Source organism: Scomber japonicus, chromosome 14, assembly GCF_027409825.1.
Source record: "Scomber japonicus isolate fScoJap1 chromosome 14, fScoJap1.pri, whole genome shotgun sequence".
NCBI lineage: Eukaryota > Metazoa > Chordata > Actinopteri > Scombriformes > Scombridae > Scomber > Scomber japonicus.
In genome coordinates, this window is record NC_070591.1 from 25,252,166 (window position 1) to 25,274,588 (window position 22,423).

Sequence of the window (22,423 nt, forward strand, 5' to 3'; positions counted from 1 at the left end):
ATTTGTGCTATCATTTGACTCCAATCTAATGGTTTTGCTTCAAATTACAGCTCGCTTTCCTTTATAACCAAAACGCTAAAGTACTATTCTCATTTCCACATCCAGCCAACTGTTAAATGTTGATCACTTGTCACATCCTCTCCCTCTTTTCATTTCATTAGCCAGTTCATTTCCCTGAGCGCTCGCTGTGACAGATGAGTTCAGCGGGTTGATCTCGCAGGAGCAGCTCATTAACCTTTGACATGAACTCCAGTCGGCCGGGAAGCAAGGATTGCTTTAATGTTTGCTGCCACGTTGCGCAGACACATTACTAACAGAGTACTATTATTCTGAGCAAGTTCATGTCTGATATGTGTGTATATGTACAATATATAACAGATAGAGACAGAGAATAAAAGAGTGTACAAGAGGTGTCTTTATGCTTTCATCACACAGCAAACATTGCTGCCTCCGGGGCTTTGTGTTGACCCCTTTTCCGATAGCTGCCCTCACACATGCCTTGTGCAGCAGATGACAGTTTATGATTAAACCACAGATGCATGGATTAAACCTGTGTTGACAGGTGGCCGGGTAACCTTATCAGCAAGGATGATTTCTGCTCAGGCTTCTGTAGGGGCAGCTAAGCGGGACCTACAATGCAGCGTGTGTGTCAGATGGATTCATTCCAGTTTCTGCCACAGCAGATTTGCCTCTGTACAAGAGAGAGCTGGAGCTGAACCTTCTCTGTGCATGAAAATACTCTGCAAACATGGTGAGTACACAACCTCTCCACAGTGTGTGTGAGACACATAGATCCGCTTATTGCTTCACAAACCTGTTGAAATTTACTTAAACTCATAGTCAAAATGATAATACAATATTTAATGCTTACTAAGAGTGCTGTGGATATTTGATAGCTACAGCACTTTTTAAGACAGAGTTTAATATGTGTCAGCATGATTTTGCAGTTTTAATTGAAACCCTGATGAAAAGTAAGTCTTAAAAATTCAGGGATAAGAATGACATAAACATTTTTTTGTAGTATGGTTTCAGCCAGTGAGAGGGATGAATAGATGAGGTTTAAGCCAGTGGTCATTGTCTGTGTGCAGCAGCTGATAGAGCAGATTAGAGCGTTGCTATGATACCTGTTGATGTCACTGCTGTGTTTCAGGCTGTGCTCGTGATATCTGTTTGTGCTTGTTTGTGCATGACTGCTCCTGTGGTGGGGACAAAGCCTTCTACGGGCCCCCTCTTGTGCAATAAAATCAGAAATCAATTTGAGGAATGTTGTGAAATGTTTAGATTTGGAGTCAAGGTCATGGAGGCTGAATGAGATAAGCATAACTGACTTTAAATGCATGTGATCCTGCATCATGTGTCAAGATTAGGAACCAAAAGGGAAAAAAACACAAGCCCCACCTCCTCTCCCACCACCACATACCTTTGAACCATGCAAGTTTTTAACAGGGAATGCAGCCTCTCATTGTTTCCAGATGGGACCCTGTGCAACCAATCACAGTTTGTGTTTGTGAAGCTGCCCCTCTCAAATCTGTTGTACTGTTACCTCTGCTCTGTCCCTACAGGCCGGTAAGATCCAGAGTCTGACTGAAGAGGAGAGGGCCCACCTACTCCCCTTGCTACGCAACGCTCAATGGGTGGAGGTAGTGGGACGGGATGCCATTTACAAAGAGTTTATTTTTAAAGACTTCAATCAGGTTCCTTATTTATTATACTTCATTGCACTTGACTTCCTTACTTACTTTCACATTACTGGCAGGAACTGTACCTTATTCATTACTTGGGATGTGATCTTCTGTCCTGTCCTCCAGGCTTTTGGTTTCATGTCCAGAGTGGCGCTACAGGCAGAGAAGATGGACCATCATCCTGAGTGGTTCAATGTATATAATAAGGTAGAAAAAATTAATTACGAATAAATATTCAATTCAAATAAGTTGATAAACACAATCACAGCCCATGATTGGCTTCCCTTGCTGAAAAAGAGGCCAATATTGCTTCAATTTCATGACCCCATTTGACTAGGCTTACCTTCATTTATCTGCAGTATCATCAGGAACATTTTTCTTATGCTAAAGTAGACAAATATGCTCCTGTCATCACCTTTTGCACAAACTCTGTCCTAATAATTGAAGTGTATTGATTGAACACAACCTCTGCTTTCACGAAACCTGGCAGCTCACAAAGAGGTATAAGTGTAAACTTGTACACAGCAGTTTTCCTAGCTGATGCACATTCTTGTCTTTTAGCTGAAGCGACTAAAGCTGAGTATTAAAAGTGTTAGAATCAATAATTGTATATTAAAATTGTGTTATGCTACCTGCTCAGCAACAAACAGCAGACAGGTGAGCACGGTGAAGCATTTAGCAGTTACAAAGTCAGATATTTTCCTCAGAGTTGGTAGAGACAAAACAGAGCTAAAAGGAGAGCTAATATTAGACTTACATTTATCAGGTGGACAGAAACACGACTCCAGATAAATGTTGTGATGTTTCTCCATGTCTGCCATATGTTTGATAGCAAGTTAGCTTAATTTAACGAATTGTGTTGTTTTTACAGCTTGCAGTGCTGCCTCCTAGTGGCCAAAAATAAATCGATGCAGGTTAATTTTTACCCTGGGGAGTCACTGGATGGAATAGTCTAACCTACACCTTCAGAATTATCCTAATTTCCTTTTCCTATCACCTCTCAGTTCTTGAACACTTTTTCTACATGCTAGTTATTTTTCAGACATTTCAATATTCAACATAGTGTGCAATGTGCTGATTTGACACTGCATTTTTTGTTTACTCTGCATCTGAGAGTTCAAAATCTTTCATCTTGACATGTCAGCTACTTTCAGTGTGTACTATTAAAATAATACAAAATCAAAATCATAAAATCAAATGGCATTTCAATTGCTTTCAAGGCCCTCACTTCAGTTGACACATCAGTTTGTTGTCAATTGAGACAGAGATGACTTAATTTTATCATTCATTTTAGGTTCACAATGGGAAGGCTACAGTTTTATTTGTTGACTTGAGACTTTGTGATTTTTACTGACCTGTTAGCTTGCTCTTGTCACATGATGAGCGTCATACTCACATTTTCATCTTCCTGTGTTCACCCAGGTCCAGATCACTCTCAGCACACACGACTGTGGGGGGCTGTCCCAGCGTGATATAACTTTGGCCACCTTCATTGACCAGGCATCTCTGATGTGACCAACACACATTATCAGTTGATTCAACAGTGAAAAAAACTCAAGTGTTGAAAGTCACAGCTCTTCATATATTCATTCCACTGAGAAATCTCTGAAGATGTGACCTGCAACACCCAAAGAATATGAAACAATTACTTTCAGTTGTGAATAATGTAGCAGTCTGTAGGTGTTAAAATGATGCTGTTGTTGGTTTTGCATTTGGTCAATATGTGTGACATTATCTTCATGGTTAATGATAAAATCAGATTTCCACTTTAACCAAAATACCATCTCCTCGGTAACCATTCCCCTTCTTAATACAGCTGCCATTTACGATAATGTGTCTTTCTGTGACCAACAGTGTCTTATGTGGCAAATTTTTTGTACTGTTAGTAAAAAAGTTATTTTCTGCAAACCCATTATTGTCAAACAGTTCTTGTTATAACAGAAAAATGACCAGAAAAAATTAGACTGAATGCATTTTATTGAAAACAACATGGTGGACCATCTGCTGTGTTCAATTTAAGAGTATAACTGTGTTAATGTAACTGATTTTACTATGTTTGCTATGGATTAATTGCTAGTAGAAACCAGCAGGTGGTTCCTCATTACAAAGAAATCTGTTATACAAGGAGAGATTTAACAAAACTCTTTAAATCACATGTGAAGACTGGGTTAGACAAATCTCAAAGACCTTAATGCAAATGACCAGAGCTGAATAAAAAGTTCTTTTTACAAAATTCAACACTTTAAGACTGACAGAAGGTTTAATTTGTAAAAGGGCTGCCATATTAGATTTTTAATTTACAAATGTTAGTGTTAAAGTGATTTTGTCCACCCTGTGTATGTTTGAAAGAGCAGAGGAAATTAGTGATGTCAGATATAAGCCAAATCCCTGAGGCTGTTAGAGAGAAAAAGTTGTTAGTATCACAACACAAGTCCAAACCTCTGAAGGCACAGACGTGAAATCTCATCATTGCTACGAAAAACATCACCAAACTACAATAAAAGCGAGACAGATTCTAGATTTTCAGACAATGTCAGTTACTGATTAATGATTGCATTAAAGGTTTTTATTGAAAATTTCTTGAGGATGTTTTTCCAAAGCAAACAGGAAGGGACATATAGCTGGAAAAGTCTTTGTTTTTTTGCAGGGGTGCAGGTTTCCACACCCTACTGGGCACAGTATTGATGAATGGATCGACACATGATGATGGTTTTAGCTCCAATCGTTCTCTGGCTGTTGTAAGGTCCTTTAACCAGGCACTGACTGAAAGCTGGAAAAATCCACATTATATCCTGAAGACTGACAGGTCTCTGTCGTACTGACAACCAGACATGTTAGAGCCTAAATACATTCATGTCTAATCTCTTTAAAATTGTACGTAAAACAGTGCGTAAAAACATTAACACACACAAAAAAAAAGACTCACAAATGAAGTGATTAATAAACACCCAGTGGTCACACAAACGGTAAAACTACACTAACAAGGCTGATCATCTGTCATTCATTACTATTACCTTTCATAAAACATTAATAGATAACTCCCCTTCATTTTACTTCATTAAAGGGAATAGTTACGTATTGCACAAACAGAAGTAATTTCATGGAAATATACAATTTCAATAAGCAATATTGGGTAAGCACATGAAAGAAAAAACAGACAACAAAAAGGTCCTTTTGGTGTTACAGTAAGCATCTTTAACATCCTGGTTGTAAATAAGTACATATCGTGGTGAATAGATACATATTCACCAAAACACATCCAGTTTACAGACAGGGCAAAGAATAGAATTCCCCCCCAAGAAAATGTGTCAGTCTGTGGATCAAAAACCTCAATCACAGTGGATATCTTTCTCTTCAGTATCGGTATATCTAAGAACACTTGAATATGGTTTGTCAAATGCCCGAACATCGTGAAGTTTGAAATATTATTAGAAATGGAACTGAACAGTTGCCCTGTTGTTAGGATGCGTCTCAGTTGATGAATACATGACAATTGCATTGAGTAGAAACTGAGGTAGATTGAATTAGGAAACAATTATTAAAACAAAGTGGTACACAGGTGACTCCATGCAGACTACACAGGAAATTATGAATTTCTGCTACTTGATAACATACAGTGGACTTAAAATGTTTTTAACCAGACAGCCACTTTTGTTTTTACTTCTGACAAAACAAGTGATAAAATAATCAATGTGGCTGATAAGCTTTGGATTCCAGTAGCTGCTTCCATGTTCCTGGTTACAGCTTCTCCCTTTTGGAAAGTTCAATTTTAAAAACTATTTTGTTGAATATTAATTCAATCAAACGCTCCCATAATCCAAATCATTCTCCCAACCATTGTAGATGGACCACGAATGCAAACTTAAATGTACTAAAATCATACTAAGTGCTAACAAACTAGGACATACCGTGTGTTCATGCAGACTAATTTTTACCATAACACCAGAATTGTAGTTTCAAGTGATTTACAGATTAACCTGATATGTTCTTGCCAGGGCATAGCAGTGCTTTAACATTAAAAATGTTGTGTAAAAGAGAACTGTTTCATGATAGTGATAACCATACACCTTCAACAAGTATCCAAACGTGTGCAGCCAGCAGTGCATCAGGTTTCATGCTAGAGGGCAGCACAGCGATTCTAACAAGCTTTCAGTGGTCTGAGTTTTTGCTGAGTCATCACAGCTAGTGGAACGGTGATGGCAGCGGACTGAAATGTTCTGGCATAAAAAAAAAAACTGAATGGTTTTGCTATGCGATCAGTACAGATTATGACAGAAATATGCATTGAACAGAGGTTAAAATTGAAATGAAAAAACAAATAAAATAACACACGCACACACACACACACACACACACACACACTTTCACTATATTAATAAAATCAAATTAAAGATTAAAACTCATTGAAACCAGTCATTGCTTCCCTGTGCCATTTAGGCACAATGTTAGAAGTGATATCCCTCTGGGCTGATTAAAATGATGATGGCTTGTGCTTTAAAAATCTTTGCAGATGTTTTCCGTATGCTGTGGGTATGCAAGATAAGGCAACTATTGAGCTATTAACTCAGAGCACGGGGGGGAGGCGAGCATGCTTCCCTGCGTGCAGCGAGGATGGGCCAGGATGGCCCAATCCTGTTTCAGTGGGCTTTGCCATTGCCGTTCATGTGGCTGTTTGCTGACTTGGGCACCTCAGTGCTGTAGAGGCAGTCTAGGAAGCCTCGGGAGATCTCTGTAACCATGGATCTGTCGGGGATGGACTGGGCCATGCCGTAGATTGCTCCCTGAAACAACAGGAAGACATGAGGGACTTTAGAGACATATACAATCAGATCATCACTGTGATACTTGCAAGTAGAATAAAGATAATGATAAATGACTACTTGTACTCCAGAATATTTTTTAACAACAACCACCAGTGAACAGATTTTATAACCAAGCTGTATACATGTGCAATAGATGCAGAATGATGGCATTCACCTTATTTTAAAACACAGTGGTGTATTTGGTTGTATGGTAGACAAACCTGATTTATTTCATAATGAATTAAGATTATTTTTTATCTTTATTTTTATCTTATATTTTATTTATGTTTTAGCAGAATATTTTTAGACCAAGATGTTCCTCTTGACTTGGCTTTAGTTTTTCTATCTTTGATATGCTATGGTCTCATTTATTCCTTAAATATGCAATATAGGTTGTTGTTAGTCAAGCTTTTATTTGTTGTTCTGAACTTCTGATCTATGGTTGTGCTACCAACAAACCTGACTGGCACAATCCACTCCATTTCAAACTGGCACACACGCTGCTTGTGTCAACTTAAAAAGGACAACTTGTACATGAAGACCGAAGACAGGATGATTATACAACAAGAGTGATCTAGACGTAATATGTCTGAACCCAAATGAAAACTGTCTGGCCAGAGACAATTTAAAGCTGGATAATAATAACAACACTAATGACAATAAATGCAAAGCGTGCATACATCCTTACAATGCAGCACGTTCTCCTCCATGGATGTTCTGGTTTCCTACTACAATCCACTGACATGCAGGTTTCATGAACTGGAAACTCTAAATTCCCCCAAGGTGTGAATTTGTCAGTCTACATGTGTTGAGCTGTGTTGACTGATAACCTGTTAAATGGTTGCATCATATAATTGTTGAACCAAAGCAAAATGGCCCATTTTTTACCCTTGCAACTTTAGACAGATTCAATATTTTCTGGAATACACTTTTCACTGCTGTAGTGTCTTGACATATTTCTGCTGTTTTCTATTATAAAACTCTTGATGTGAGGTTATCCTGGTTATTCTCAACTAGAGCAGCAACTGGCCAGTCTTTCCATGATTGGCTCATCTGCTGAATATTTCCTTGATTAGTTGATGCCCTTCACAATATTTCCAAAGCCTAATCTGAAGTCTTCTTCTGCCCAAAAAATGATCCCAAATTATTATATTAATTATATTAATCAATTCATCAGCTGTATGGGCTCATATTAGATCTTAAAGTCAACAGTGAAGCATAATGAATAATGTTGGACAACAATATTATATTTAGTGCATGTACTGTGTATGAATGAGGTGCATATGCAGCGCTATCTCACCATTCCTGTGGTTTTCTCTTTGGGGTTCTTCAAGATGATGGCAACCTGCTCTTTGACATCACCGATAAATCGATCAGCAACGCCCGGCTGGGTGTGCAGAACTGTGCAACAAATGTGGATGCTGTGAAAAGATCATACAGTTGTTACACTGGTGAATATTTGCTGTACAATTAAATCTGTGAATTTACTATTGTCTGTTTAATAGCTACCTGGATGGGTACTGCAGTGTGTTCAGATTCCATCCCTTTGTCGTGAGTGCATTAGACAGACGGAAAATATCAAAAACATCTGAGCCTATTGCCACCACTGACACCTCCGGGTCCCCGAACACAAACACACCTTTCATCTTGCGAATTCTGTCACAAAGAATAAAAAAAGATAATTTTAAAACACTGGAGATGAGTTCAAGGTTCTCAGACTCAACTGTAGATAACTAAACTGAAGTCAATCTCTAATTAAAATAATCTAATTTATTCTGCGTGTCAACATATGACTTCAGCAGTACTAAACTGGATGTCTTACTCGGTTTTAATTTTGCATGCTGCATTGATGATCTTCCTGGTTGCATCAATGTATCCGTTCTCTCCCATGTGCATCATGGTCGCCCAGCAGGCGGCGATGATTCCTCCGGGCCTGGAGCCCGCTACAGAGGGCGAGGCATAGATTCCACCCTGCCAGTCTGGTGCAACAAAGTACTGATAGTGACGGTACTTTTTATCACTGTAGAGGACCACTGAGGAACCTTTGGGGGCATAGCCATACTGGAAAAGATGAGACACACATGATGCAGAATTAGAACAACTATTAAAGAACAGCCTGGAGCCTTTAAAAGTCATGAATACTGCATTACACATAGTTCAATGTCAATTACAACAGATTTGTTAGTAGATTTAATTGATTTTACATAGTTTTTGTAAATCCAATTTACAAGTCCATCGATTATCATAAAATTGTAATACAGTATGTAGAAATATGCATGAGTAACAATGAAAACATTGTGTTCAAATATGATGTAGTGTGATTGTAGATTTTAGTATTGCATGTTCTGTTTTTGAATTTAAAGTAAATGCAGAGTCACTCCTCACCTTGTGCGTGTCTGCAGAGATGCTGGTAACACCTTTTACCCTGAAGTCGAACGGGGCAAGTGTGTACCCGGCCTTGGCCATGAACACAATGAGAAAACCTCCCAGACAGGCATCCACATGCAGCGGGAGGTTGTAGCGCACAGCCAGCTGAAACACACCAGAGGGGAAAGTGTCAGACAGAGGAACTTCCCTATTTTCATTTCAGCACCTATTTAAAGGAAAAATCTTTTCACTTCTGACCTTAGCGACTTCCTCAACAGGATCTATGATTCCATGAGGAAACTGTGGTGTCGAGCACACGAGCATGGCTGTGTTCTTGTTGATTGCTCTTTTCATGGCCTGGAAGAGAGGAGGAGAAGCAGTATGGGAATAAGGCATGTCAAAGAGCAGCAGTCAATTAGCACCTACTGTCTGCACATGCTGAATTCTCACCTTCACATCTACTTTCATTGTTTTCTTGTCCAGAGGGACGTGAACAAGCTTCATCCCAAAGTAGTGTGCTGCTTTGTCAAAGGCTGCGTGGACGCTCACTGGTGCAACACTAAAGACATTACAACACAAAAATAAAAAAAAATTGTTAAAATTTGTTAGGAACAAGACTTGAAATGGAAAATCATGATTAAATATTTCCAGTTGAAAAAAAGAAGAAAAAAAAGGCGATACATTATAGAGACAAAGATACAGAAGGTTCAGAGAAAGACGAGGAAGTGATATTTTATTTCTATTTTCAGGTTAAAACCGAAGGAAGTTAAAAGAAACAATAAACTTGTGCAAGAACAAGAAGTATTTAAAATCAACCATGTCTAATAAAGTTCATCTTACATTTCAGGGTATTTGACACCACGTTCATATGCCATGTCTCTGTATGCCTTGCAGGCCATCAGTATACTCTCAGTTCCTCCTGAAGTAACCTGGACGAAAAGGCAGAGAGCTGTTAAATTAAGTCAACCTTTACATCCATCCTCAGCTTATACATCTTGTGAGTGTACATAAATGATAACTTACTGTGCCACAGGAGTTGGGTCCACCATGGAAAAGTGTGCAAGCCATTCTGACAACCTCTGCCTCCATCTTTCTTACACCAGGAAAGATGTCTGGGTGAAGTGGGTTGCTCCATGCAAAGTCTCCGTATACCTACAAACAAACAAACAAACAAAACCCCCAAAAAATGAGACACAAGATGGGAAGATCTGTGCAAACTCACATTTTTACTGTGAGCTATGAGTGGGAGGAATGAAAGGCAGTTGTTTATCCAAAAATATACAAAAAAGAAACAACTCAGTCCTACTTAATGAAGCGAAAAGCAACATGTTTTCAAGTTCAGCCTTGACTATTTGTGGCTGGGAAGCCAAAGTCCAGAGATGTATACAAGGACGCATACCTTCACCAGGAGTTTGGTCAGCGTTTCATCTCCCCAGTACACTGCACCAGAAACACATCCTTTCTCCCACTTCACCTCATCTGCAACAACAAATCATCAGTTAACCCAACAGAAAAAATGTTTGAATATGATAAAAGGACCACATACGTATCGGTAATGAAACTCAGCTGTAAAAACACTGGGGAAACTTAAATCTCCTCATGCAAACTTTAAAGTGGCGGAACATCAGATTAGAAATGCCTTTCGTGAAGTCGGGTATAAAGATAATGAGACATGAGGCAAAGCTTGGGGGATGAATGCTCACTTACTCAGAGTCTCGTACTCTCTGATTTTGTCCAGCACTTGGCTCTGTGAGAGACCTTTTGAGGGCAGCTGCTTAGTGTAGCTCATCCCCTCCTTCAGAGTACAAAGACTGGTAGACATGTCATCCAAAGCCTTGTTCAACTGGCTCTGAATCTGTCGGAAAGAGAGGATAGAGTCACTTTGGATATGTCAAGAGTGTGTGAGTGCAGTAAAAACAACAGAAAAGTTAAAGTAATCCCCTAAAATAAATAAAAGGTGAAGTGAAGCAGCAGCTTTCTGTGTTTTAGACTGAATCATGTGGTGAAATTTTCATTGTGCTATCAATCCTTCATGTAATTTTTTTGATAAAGTCCAACAGTGACTTCTCAGCTGGCCAGCTATTGACCAACAGTAACTGAATGTTATCATCAGTGCATGATGGTAAGTGTGCCAAAGGTCTGCCCCACCTCTTCTTCCCTGCTGCACACAGTCATCGAAGAGTGACTCATAACTGTAAAGAGCCTCAGACGACACAGTCAGTGCACATCTGTCGGGAGAAGGGGGAACAGATTCACCACTGATACTTACTGCTCCGCCAACAAAGGGTATTTTTCTGATGAGTCGAAAGCACTGCTTCTTGATTCTGGACACGAGACCTATTAGACCAAAAAAAAAAGGGGGGAAAAAAAAGATGAGGAAGCAGCTGTGGTGAAAACGCAGGCTCACATTTAACCACAAACATTAAACAGCTGACTGGGACATATAATCACAAGTCAAGACAAGAGGAAAAAGGCTCAGATTCACAAAGCAGTTCATTCTGATCCTGAAGATACACAGCTAGTCTTTTTTGAGAAGTCTCACTCTGTCTTACTTTCACTGGGAGGTGAAGACAGACGGGTGGAGCTGACCTTGTCAGGAATTTGAGCACTGATTGATTGATTGCAGATCTAGATTTTCTTGTTGATTGACGGCATTTCTCAGTCAAACTTACAAGAGGAACAAGAACTGTAGCTTGTTTTTGGGTGACTGAAAAAGCCCTACATTTTGTAGCTCAGATTTCCACATTTTGATGTGATTAACACACAGTAGTTTGGAGTTATGGCGGTTATAACAAAGCTCTGTGAAGGTGGCCTTTTGTCTGATATTGCATGCGTCATCTTGTGTGAGAGATTACTTTCTTGCTGGAAGAGAAATCCTTTGAGCCAGACTGCTCCCACTGTGGTGATGAAGGTCACTCCGATGATCTGCCATGGCTCCAGGTCTGCGCAGCGTGAGTTGACCTGTCGTCGGCCCTCCTCCAGGTACAGCAGGATCATCTCCTTATACACCTCCAAGGCACTCTGCATACAAAGACACGTGGCTGGTTACAGGAGGTTAGGGTTAGGGTTCTTCGAGCCCAAGAAGTCAGCAGATGTTACAAATCTGTTCGCTCGTGACAATTTCAATAAGGGGAAGGGACCACTGCATGCTCTGCGTTTATGACTCTGAGTCATTGTTTGACACCATCGTGACCACTTGATTTTAACATTAGGCAATCATTTAATATCACTGGTTTTCATTGAGAAACTACTGTGGTGAGACACATGAAGGAACCTGCATTTCATATGTTTCCTTGTACAGATATACAGAAATAATCCAGAAATTGAACAAGCTGTAAATCATGTTTTGCAATAGATGGTTCATTGCATTGCTTGCTCTTTTAAACAACGCTCTTAATTAATGAATGTGCCCATTATTTTCTCCATGACTCAACTACTTATTTAGTTTTATGAAACATTCGAAAATAGAGAAAACATGTCCATCTGAAAATCTTACACCCCAAGATTCCTTCATTTTGTTGCCATGAAACTGTTTGGGTGACTTTAGTCTTCCAATTGAAAAATCACATTTCTAAACTAATTAATGAGTCCAATACTCCCACAATACTTATTAAAACATGCCCTCCATCACCTCCCTGATAACCTCCATTATTGACTCCTCTCTGACTACTGGCACAACTCCCACTTCAGTGGGACACTCAACTCTGGAGGAAAAAAAACAACAACAAAAAAACCAAAACTGGTTTCAATTCTAGTGACCACAACAACTACTGCCCTGTTTCCAACTTTTCAACTCTAAAATCCTTGAGAGGGTAACTGTATCTCAACTCCAGATCTAACCCGATAACAATCATTTCATTGAACAATTCCAATATGACTTTTGCCTTGTCTTGGTTAAGATTACCAGCAACCTCCTCCAAGCAGCAGATTCCAGTCCACTCTACGCCCACATTTTATCTATGGTTGTACCCATTTTATTACAGATCCTTTATTTATTGTACGTTTTATCACTGATCTCATGATGGAAGGTGACCTTAACTGCCACGCAAGATTCCATTAAATACTTAAAAAAAAAAATGTATAAATGAAATGTATTAACATTATTATTATTATTAGTATTATTATTATTATTATTGTTATCATTGCTTCAACGATTGAATCAATTTACTGTATTATAAGATGAAGAAAAGAAGCACTTTTGTTGAAAAATACCTAAAACAATGAATTAATTATCAATATAGTTAATACTAATATTCAGTCAACTGACTGATTGATTAATTGACTAAACATTACAGGTCTACTTGATTAAATAAAAAGTTTAAAACCAAAGGATTGAATGTTAAAATGTTCCAACAAATGACTTTTTTAAGAAAGACTAACTTTGTAACTAGTTACTTTTAAAAAGCATCTTTCTCGAGGTAACGTCCTTGCTGTAGTGTTAAAACTTTTAAAATGATCCTCCACTAATTCCCACATATGTAGACATAATCCTTATATAATTAACTACAAACATACAGGTTAGTACTTACATCAGAAGACATGGTTAGCTCTACTCCTTCCATCACACCAACACTGTCAGCAGTTTTCTGAGTGACTACAGCAGACTGTCAGCTGCACAGACTGTCGGCTCCACGTCCTCCAGGTGAGAGTGAGAGAGACAGCGCTGTCAGCTGACTGGACGACTATCACCCGACTCCTCCCAGCTACCAAACCGGCAACAAAACAACCAGCCAGCGGAGTGGATGTTTTGCAATCAATCGCAATCAGATAACAAAGTCTGCCTTTACATAAACCTAACTAAAATGATAAAATCCTGATCACCAATAACTGCAGAAAGAGTAAAAAAAAACCTGTGAAAATGAGCCCGAATCACAGTTACATCATAGTAAATGACTTATGAATCATATTTCATAAGCGCAGTAAAATTATCTGTTTGCTCTATCCATTATCTATCCCCTGCGGTGATTTTATGACGCAATAGCATATAGTTTGATAGCGAGTGTGCTTGTCTCCACAGAATCTGATGGAGTAAAGCTTCAAAAGGTTCAAAGGACAATATTTAAGTTATCGCAATCTGCCCTACTTGAAATAAACATCCCATAATAGGCCCCCACCACTTGTGCAATGTGTTTATTGTCTCAAAGGACGTGATGAAGCACCGACTGATAAAAACTCACACGTTCGCACAGGTTCTCAAGTGAATGAAGCTTGAATCTGTGGGTGTCGCTGAGCCGCAACAGGAGTGGAATCCGCCCCCACTCTGCCCAGACTGCAGCTGTCCTACCTGCCTGTTTGGATTACACCTTCTCATACAGGTTTGGCAAGACTGTCCGCATAGAGCAGAGTGGGAAGCTATGGAAAATAATGTGCCACGTGTTGCCTGGGAGTGTTTGAGTTGTTTTTTTCACCAAAGGGATAACGTTGGTGTGTTAAGGTAAAGGGCAGGTGGAGCCATCGCCGCCACAAGTCCATGCTTCACCTGCCATAAAGAACAGATTGCAGGTTGTTATTTAACGCCGGTGCAAAAGGCAGAGGGTCATATAATGAGTGCGACCCCTCAGGACACAGGCCTCACTCTCTCTCTCTCTTTCTTATCCAACACGTTTTCTGTCTGTATTTCGCCTTCAGATCCACCCACACGTTTCCAAACCATTCAAATCTATCTTTGCCTCAGGAAAACTTACACCGAGTTAACACAAAGACTTGTGTACCAGTATTGTCCCCCTCATTGTTGAGGCTGTGGACGCCCATTCCTTTTGCTCCCCCTCATACACAACATTTGATTATTCTGTAAGGAGGCCTTTTGTTGCCTCGGAGAGGAGGTCATGTTCTCATGGAAATGTACTGGGTGTGTGAGGTGGCTGCTCCTGGATACATCAAGGGAGAAACAGACGACTTTGTACACACAGGAATCACCGCTGCTTAGTCAACAAGAGATTTAGAGATCATTCAAGGAGAGAATAATTACAGCTGTGGTGTCTGGAAAGTATTCTTTGACTGTCTGCTGCGCCTCTAGGCCACTGTGTCATGACCTGAATTTTGAAACCAAAAATCAAAATGAGGGTTATTTTATTCCATCTTCTTTTCTCTCCGCTGCTCTTTGAATGAGTGTAGGCAGGTTGGATGTTCATCTCATCTTCACTGACAGCAGATCTGTGCCAGAAGGAGCCGCCCTCTAGTGCCTAGCTGCTCTTTTGTCTGGCTGCTTGCTGTCCACTATCAACAAAAAGTTGATTGTGCTCCTTTAAAGGAAAACCCCACACAAATCTCAAACTGCTCTCTGGTGGCCTCACTAAAGACTAAAGCTTTTTGTTTAAACTTCCTGAAGGTTTATGTTGAGCAGGATATCTAATTTTAAACAAGTTGGCGCTACAATAAACAATAGGTCGCAGCTTTTAAACCTTTTTTTTTTTCTTTTACAGAGGAAGTACTCTACACTAACACGCATGCCATTAAAAAAGAAGAAACAGATGTTACCCAATAGAAGTGTTGCATAAAAGCTCTACGTGCAGCATTGATGTGATTAAAAACCTACTTTCTGGTATAAAGAAGAAGCAAAGTTATTCATATAAACACTTTAACAAGCAGCCATAAATCTGTAAAGTAATGCCTTTGGATATAAAGGTCGTTGCCAAACACTTCGAGCATCCCTGAGAGCAAAAACAAGTCAGGTCATTAGCTCACTTCACTGTTGATAAACAAGTGTGAGCTTCTAGCAGCGTCTTGTAGCAGCTCTGTCATCGTGCCAGCTACGATACACTGTTTAATGTACGAAAACGGGTTCAAGTGAAGCCTTTCCTACCCAGTAATCCATGTTGTCGAGGCCAAGTCTCACCGACAGCCCTCTTTTAGTGTGTGAGACTCGGGAAAGTCACCTCCAGCTGCCTGCTTTCTTCGGGCTCTCATCTACATGCTACTATCAAACACAGCCGTAGAGCTAATCCCGATTCAGGAAGTAAGCAGAGGGCTGGTATGGCTGCGCGCCACCTGCGCATGTGCAGATCTGACAATGCTGTGGCTGGGTGCAGTCGGATGGAGGTGTGAGGACTGTGCTGCATAGAGGCTTCTATAGATCTACTATAAAGCAGCATTGGCGTCCCATGTTTGAACACCCACAAATGAAGGATTGATGCTGAGTTCAAATACTCCTCGGTCCTCTCACCATCCGACCTAGAAAGAGTGATTCATGCACTCATATCATCCAGACTGGATTACTGTAACTCACTTTACCATGGCATTTCTCAATGTCCCATTCCCGTCTACAACTGATCCAGAACGCTGCTGCCAGTAAGTAACAAGATCAAAAAAAAAACAAAAAACGAGCCTACATCACCTCCATCCTTGCATCCTTACACTGGCTCCCCCTTCATCACAGGATTTAAAAATGCTCCTAATTATCTATAAATCCCACATGGTCTAGCCCCCACATATATTTCAGAACTTCTCACCCCTCCTAGAACACCATCAGACCCCTCAGATCCTCCCACCTCAGCATGTTGGCAGTGCCCCCTTCATTGAAAAAAAAGGGGCTGGGCACAGAGCTTTTTCTGTCAGCCTCTCTGCTCTGGAACAGCCTGCCAGAGGCCATGAGACAGGCTGAGTCTGTTGAAACTTTTAAAATGCATTGAAGACTCACTTTTATTCTCTGGCTTTAAATGGTGTTTAATATGTTGTATTTATTATTATTATGGTTTTAACTTTGTGACTAAATTTTCTTTGTGTTTTTTTAAAATTTTGATCATTCTCATGCTTGTATGTGCATATATATGCCTGCCTTTGTGAAGCACTTTGGTGCCATTTGCTTTTTAAAGTGCTTTTTGAATTAAATAAACTTGAAACTTAAAGTTCAGTGTCATATTAATAAAAATATAGCCTAAGTCTTCTTGAATCAAGTCAGACTGAAATGCTCTGTGACAGCAGAAAATCTGCATGGGTGTGTAACTGTTGTTTATTCATGAAACACATTTTCTGCATACATATTTGGGAGGCTAAACTGCCAAAAAATATCTTATTATATTGTGTTAAATAACATTTTGAATTTTAAAATATATGCTAATTTTACAGTCAATCAGTTTTGTAAAAAAAAACAAACAAAAAAAAAAAACAACCAACAACTATAAATACAAATATGAACAATAATCTATTGTATAAATAAAGGATATAAAATAACAGATTTACTGTCATGCAAAGCAGAACAGTTATTTTTTGTCTTTCTTTTTTTTAAATCACACTGGTTCATTAAGTGTTTTAATTTACACTATTGACTCGTGCCTTGCATAATGTCCTGTTAATGCAGTTGGTAATTTATCTCGTACTAACTCCTAAAAGGTCTTAGCAAGTTATATATTTAGTAGTACACATATTTACAACTTTTGAGGAGTCATTCACCTTTACTCTACTTATAGTTTCCATATTTTCGATATTTCCTGAATGCATCATTAGGGTTGCTTTTGTAACGCCGAGAAATGTTGTTGTATTTTTCAGAATGAAAACAGCGCCACACAGCAGCCGAGTGAAGGAACTGCAGTCAACAACGATCTACAATGTGCACTAACAATGCACACTGCTACTATGTGATAAAGGCAGACAGTACAAGCTTACATCTCACTTCTAGTTGACATATATTCTGTTTATTTTCACAGGGATGTTTTTGACTTTTATATTGATATAGAATCTGGACTGACAGAGAGAAAGTAGCCTACCTCTGTAAAAGTAACGACAGGAATTATAACAGCTTTACTCATTTAATTATTTGTGGCTTAATATGGATGGACCAGAAATTGTGAATCAACAGCTCAGGCGGAGTTTGTAGTGCACACATGGTGCTGCAGCTGGAAGTGACTTGCTGCAGGTTATTACGGGCCTACAGACAGGTTTGTTACAGATTTTAGTGGTAAAATGGGCATAAATAGGCTATTTAGTGAATCATATTTAGATTATAGTCACTGCAGAACCCCACTTGCCCATTTGGATGAAATTACCACGATTAAACACTTTATTTGTTAAATTATTTTATTTTCTTTTCAAATTTTTAAATGTAAATATATTTCAAGAAAACACCATATATAGTGAGAGTGAAATGCAAGTATTGAACTATTGATACCCATTTTGTAGAGTTGTGATAAAATTATAATATATATGTCCACTGGGTTCATACTAACAGTTAAAGAACGTGACAAAGTCTGTTAAGTTATGGTGTGTTTATGTTGGGCTTACTCAGTAGGAATGCAGAACACTGAAAAATGAAATAAGATATTTAATTTACACCATATATTTTTTTACACAAATTGGGCAACAAACAGACTGATTACATTTCAAAAGCTCTGCAAATAAGACCTTCTGATAAACTATTTTTTAAATAAACTATATTTTGTTATAATTTTTTATATATCAATATGATATAATAAAGTCAATGTTCATTGGCTAAACTCTAAATAGAGTATAAATAAAAAATAAAAATTTGGAAACCTTTTTTTTTTAATCCACCATGAGCCATTAATGAACATAAAGTTGGAGATCTAAACACACTATCAGAATAAACAAAAAAACATTCTGCGGTAGTTTAGGGGGTGAAAGGGGGCGACTTGCCCACAGCCCTATTTGTGCCTAAAATCTCCAATCCTTAGAAAAAGACAAACTGCCTCCAAAGGACAGCTATTCCACTGTAATTGGTGTACACTGTCTTCAAAAGCTGAGGTGAGAGGCACAATGCTTTGCCTGTGAAAGGAAACTCCAAAGCACATTAAAAGTGAATTACGTCTTGTCTAAAGTGTGTTCGGGGTCATTCTGGTCACGAGGCGCGCACCTCTCCAAAAGCGCACACGTCTCCAAAGGCGCACTCCATACTTTCTAAAAGGCAGTCACATTGTTGAGGGGTTTCACAAGAGGTGTACATATGGCATCCGGGTTGCAATTAAATGTTTTTAAGATGTTTTTCTTTTCTTGAAGAAGTTTCCTTTTCCCTTTTTTCTCCCTCCCGGCAGCTCTTTGGCAGAAAGAACAAGAGGAGGGGGGCACATTGAATGGCTTCGCTGCTAGTTTGGGATGACAACAATCTGGTCAGCGAGTTGTTGGACTTTGATTGCCCCCCTCAAAACGTCCTTCAAACAAAAAGCTGAAGACGAAAATAAAGCCCCACCTGGTACCTCTGTTTGCTAAAATAATAATAAATAGATTTCGTTTAATAAATAAGCAAAAGAGACTGTAAAGTGAAGTAGTAGAGGAAGTATTAATCAGGAGCATCGGGCAGGTATCACCTGCTCTGGAGCTTGCTCAGTTTATTGTTAAATATTGTTAAATCACTTTTCGTACCAAGTCTGCTCCCGATATCTGCTATTTCCACAGCAACTGGGCGCTTATGTTTGCCCATACTTTGCATAACAAGCAGGACACTACAGCACACTGATAAAAACTCAAGGAGAGAGACTGACAACTTCAAACCCACACCTGTCCATGATATCCGAATATGGATTTGGCTTCAATGATTATTTGTAAAGTGGTAATATTCAGTTTACTTTAGACTTTTCGTGCCTTTTATAACAGCAAGGCACCATCTCCTATCTCACTAGTATATTTGTCCAGTTTATTGAAAGCATATGGTTATCAGATTGTTCCCAAAACACATATTTAGACAGAAAGTTAAGGACTGCTTTTTGTGATCCTTTGTTGGCTATTGTAAATCATGTTCGAGCTGTGCCACACTCCCCCTCTCCCTGCCAGCAGAGCTGAAACGTGTCTGGACGCTGCTGATATTTTTTCAAAACAATCTTTAATCTTTACCTTTGTAAAAGTAAAACCATCTAATGAAACTGCAATGCGTCACTGAGTTGTGGCGATACTGGGCATGTTTTTGGAGATGTCATAGCGCACAGTTATAGGCTCACATTACTGAAGAAATCGAGTTTTTATTGTTGTCACACACAACAAGAGCCTTTGTACTCTCAGTTCACACAACAGGTTTCACCCTCTCAAATCCTCTTTGTTAGGTAACACCATGCGTAATTGTCTTTGTCCAACTACAGGAGTTTTGCGCTCTAACGCAGTAACAAACGTTTGTCCAAACATTTGTGGCATTAAACACTAAATTGTATTTGATATACGTGAGATTTCCTGCGCTAACAAAGAGATAAGCTATTCTTCAAAATAACCTTTAGCAATACTCAAATGAGAACCTATTTGCAGCAGCGTCAATGCCAACCTCATCAGGTCATGTGATATACGCACAATCAAAAATACGCAATGGCATATTTAATAATAAACAGTTTATTTTACAATAATCGTGGAAATGCTGTTGAATTCACCTCAGTTTTCGGTATTATGGCGAACTTGAAGTTGATTACAGGAGACCGTTTTCCACGTTACCATGACCACTGTGTATCCTGCAGGGCATGTGCCAATATTTTGAGTGCGTAAAATGTGGCATTACAAGCACCCTTAAAGATAGAGATCTGATAACACGTGAAAAAGCAAACTCACACCTCGTGCTAAAAAGTATTTCCATTCTGCAAGAAAAATCATTAAATGTGCCAAAATATTTCTTGTAATTCCACAGCTTTTGCGCACAAAACGCAACGACAACCAGCCTCATTCCAATTAATTAAAATACAGATATGAGAAGTACCAAAAAGTGCTGAGCAATCTGAAAACTCGAGCTGGACTCTTCCACCTATACTCATGTGTACTGTATTATTTTTTTACAGCATTTAAGCTGGGTGAATAACATTTGCGTAAAAAGTATCTTTCGTATTTTGCTGCGCTATTGACGCAAAACCACCGAAATATGAGAGTTTTATTTATACCAAGACGTCCTATACATTGTCACTGTAAGGTCCAATAATGACTGCACACACTTTTTGTTTGTTTGTTTGGTTTTTTAGTACCTTGGACAGTAAGTATGAACAATTACATTAAAAAAAAGATGTAACAGCTCAGACCTTTACTGGCCTTACATGCTCCCTGATTTTTAAATATTACCTCTAGACAGATTTTCATGGAACTGATATTTGATATTAACTCAAGAAAAGAAAAAAAGTTTGCTCTAAATCAGGCTTTAAAATGTGCTTATTGTGAACCTCTGTTCCACTTTACCACACACGTGTATTTGACTGAATATTACAAAGAATACACAAAGAAATGCAGCAGTGGGACTAATGAGAGAGAGAGTGAGAGAGAGAGGGGCAGAGGCTGAAGGACGCGCTGCCTGGAAGCTGATTGGCCACTTAACAGGCGCTGTTGATTCAGGCGCCCACCGTGCAGAAAGATAAGATAAAGGCCATATAAAATGACAGAGATGCGCATCCATCCCTCACTGTCAGCTGCACTTGTACACTGTCTCCTGCCTCCAGAGACAGGAAGGGATCACAAGGACGAGCGACACACTGTCTCCTCGAACGTCACCTGTCACAAGTAAGTGCAAATATATCACTCTGAAGTTACATTATTTATCATTTTGTGTATTTTAAGATACATTTTCTAGATACTAGAGCAGTTTCTTGCTCATTCTGCCTCTTTTTCCATCACTTAATTATTAGTAAGTGGTGAAAACCTGCAGATGAAATTATGTGGAATCATTTCAGCACAGTGATTGAGGGTTGTGGAGGTAGGATGACTATGATGATGATTTTCAACCCTAACAATTAAAAATATGAAGATTTTTACATTACATTTAATTGGACGACTCATTAAGACGTTACTATGGTAAAAAAAAAAAAAACTTGTACAATGGTGTTAGATTTATGTGTGGTTGTGCATCAGACTTTTAATTTCATCAACTTTAATTTTTCTTAACAGGATGTCTCCTAAAGTGCAGTGCGCCCCCAGTGACCTGCGCTCATCCACACACTCGCTCGGCAGGCTTTCCCCAAATGTCCCCCAACCTGTGAGTGAAGGAGGTGACAGCTCAGAGGTGTACAGTGAAGTCTTGCATGGAAAAGCTCAGACTTATAGCGGAGGGGAAGAAGCGTTGATGGAAAACCCAAAGCACAAACCCAGATGTGAGAGGCCTGGACTGAGAGGCAGGCGCAGGATGAAGGCGAACGACAGGGAGCGCCATCGGATGCACAATCTGAACTCTGCTCTGAACGCGCTGAGAAGCATCCTGCCCGCGCTGCCTGAGGACGCAAAGCTCACCAAGATTGAAACTCTGCGCTTTGCTCATAACTACATCTGGGCGCTCACAGAGACTCTACGCATGGCTGATCAACTCGGACACACGCCGGATTACGTGCCGGCGTCAAACCTGAGCAGCCCAACAAGTGTTGCATCTGCAGAGTGGGACTCAGCATCACCTACTGAGTCTTGTTGTTGGACCTCAGCTGATTTTGATCCAAGAAATTCTTACACATCTGCTCCTGGAAAGAACTGTAAAACGCTCACACGACATGAATCCAGTGTTTTCCCCCTTACCTTCTATGTCAAATCATTCTGTGGGGAAAAAGATCTCAGAAATACTTGGCAATAGCCTTTCTGATGACTTTTTCTGTTGTCATTTTTATGTGGAACTCTTAACATGTAAAATAATACTGTTCTTCATGGGTTGAATACCTGGGTTTATCAGAAAAAGGTGTTTTCCAG

General features: G+C 39.4%; 3 protein-coding genes across 4 annotated transcripts; 2 read left to right on the forward strand and 1 right to left on the reverse strand.

The window, feature by feature from the left end:
- The first annotated feature begins 655 nt into the window (after nt 1-655).
- pcbd1 (pterin-4 alpha-carbinolamine dehydratase/dimerization cofactor of hepatocyte nuclear factor 1 alpha) lies at nt 656-3,592 on the forward strand. The gene is made up of 4 exons (XM_053332697.1): nt 656-751; nt 1,563-1,694; nt 1,809-1,889; nt 3,105-3,592. Exons 1-4 carry the CDS (start codon nt 749-751, stop codon nt 3,195-3,197), a joined length of 309 nt encoding a protein of 102 aa, XP_053188672.1. The 5' UTR covers nt 656-748; the 3' UTR covers nt 3,198-3,592.
- Nucleotides 3,593-3,727: 135 nt separating this feature from the next.
- Nucleotides 3,728-15,793, reverse strand: sgpl1 (sphingosine-1-phosphate lyase 1). Of its 2 annotated transcripts, none has more exons than XM_053332696.1 (14): nt 15,654-15,793; nt 11,707-11,872; nt 11,121-11,188; nt 10,559-10,706; nt 10,251-10,330; nt 9,875-10,003; nt 9,692-9,780; nt 9,302-9,410; nt 9,110-9,208; nt 8,870-9,016; nt 8,307-8,545; nt 7,994-8,140; nt 7,785-7,905; nt 3,728-6,463 (listed from the first exon to the last, which is right to left on the reverse strand). In XM_053332696.1, exons 1-14 carry the CDS (start codon nt 15,663-15,665, stop codon nt 6,320-6,322), a joined length of 1,698 nt encoding a protein of 565 aa, XP_053188671.1. In that variant the 5' UTR covers nt 15,666-15,793; the 3' UTR covers nt 3,728-6,319. The 2 variants fall into 2 exon arrangements, with proteins under 2 accessions (XP_053188671.1, XP_053188670.1); XM_053332695.1 differs by lacking the exon at nt 15,654-15,793 and adding an exon at nt 13,381-13,507.
- Nucleotides 15,794-21,641: 5,848 nt separating this feature from the next.
- neurog3 (neurogenin 3) lies at nt 21,642-22,310 on the forward strand. Its single transcript, XM_053332654.1, has one exon. It carries the CDS (start codon nt 21,642-21,644, stop codon nt 22,308-22,310), a length of 669 nt encoding a protein of 222 aa, XP_053188629.1.
- The last annotated feature ends 113 nt before the right edge of the window (nt 22,311-22,423 follow it).

Bases quoted from the DNA above. Each gene is read 5' to 3' on its own strand.
- neurog3 (XM_053332654.1), top strand. From the start codon at position 21,642: ATGTCTCCTAAAGTGCAGTGCGCCCCCAGTGACCTGCGCTCATCCACA.
- pcbd1 (XM_053332697.1), top strand. The intron at 1,695-1,808 runs GTTCCTTATTTA...CCTGTCCTCCAG, and splicing joins TTTTTAAAGACTTCAATCAG to GCTTTTGGTTTCATGTCCAG. The intron at 1,890-3,104 runs GTAGAAAAAATT...GTGTTCACCCAG, and splicing joins GGTTCAATGTATATAATAAG to GTCCAGATCACTCTCAGCAC.
- sgpl1 (XM_053332695.1), bottom strand. From the start codon at position 13,413: ATGGAAGGAGTAGAGCTAACCATGTCTTCTGAT. The intron at 9,017-9,109 runs GTCAGAAGTGAA...GGTGTGTTTCAG, and splicing joins CTGTTGAGGAAGTCGCTAAG to CTGGCTGTGCGCTACAACCT. The intron at 8,141-8,306 runs GTAAGACATCCA...TCTTTGTGACAG, and splicing joins GCATGCAAAATTAAAACCGA to AATTCGCAAGATGAAAGGTG.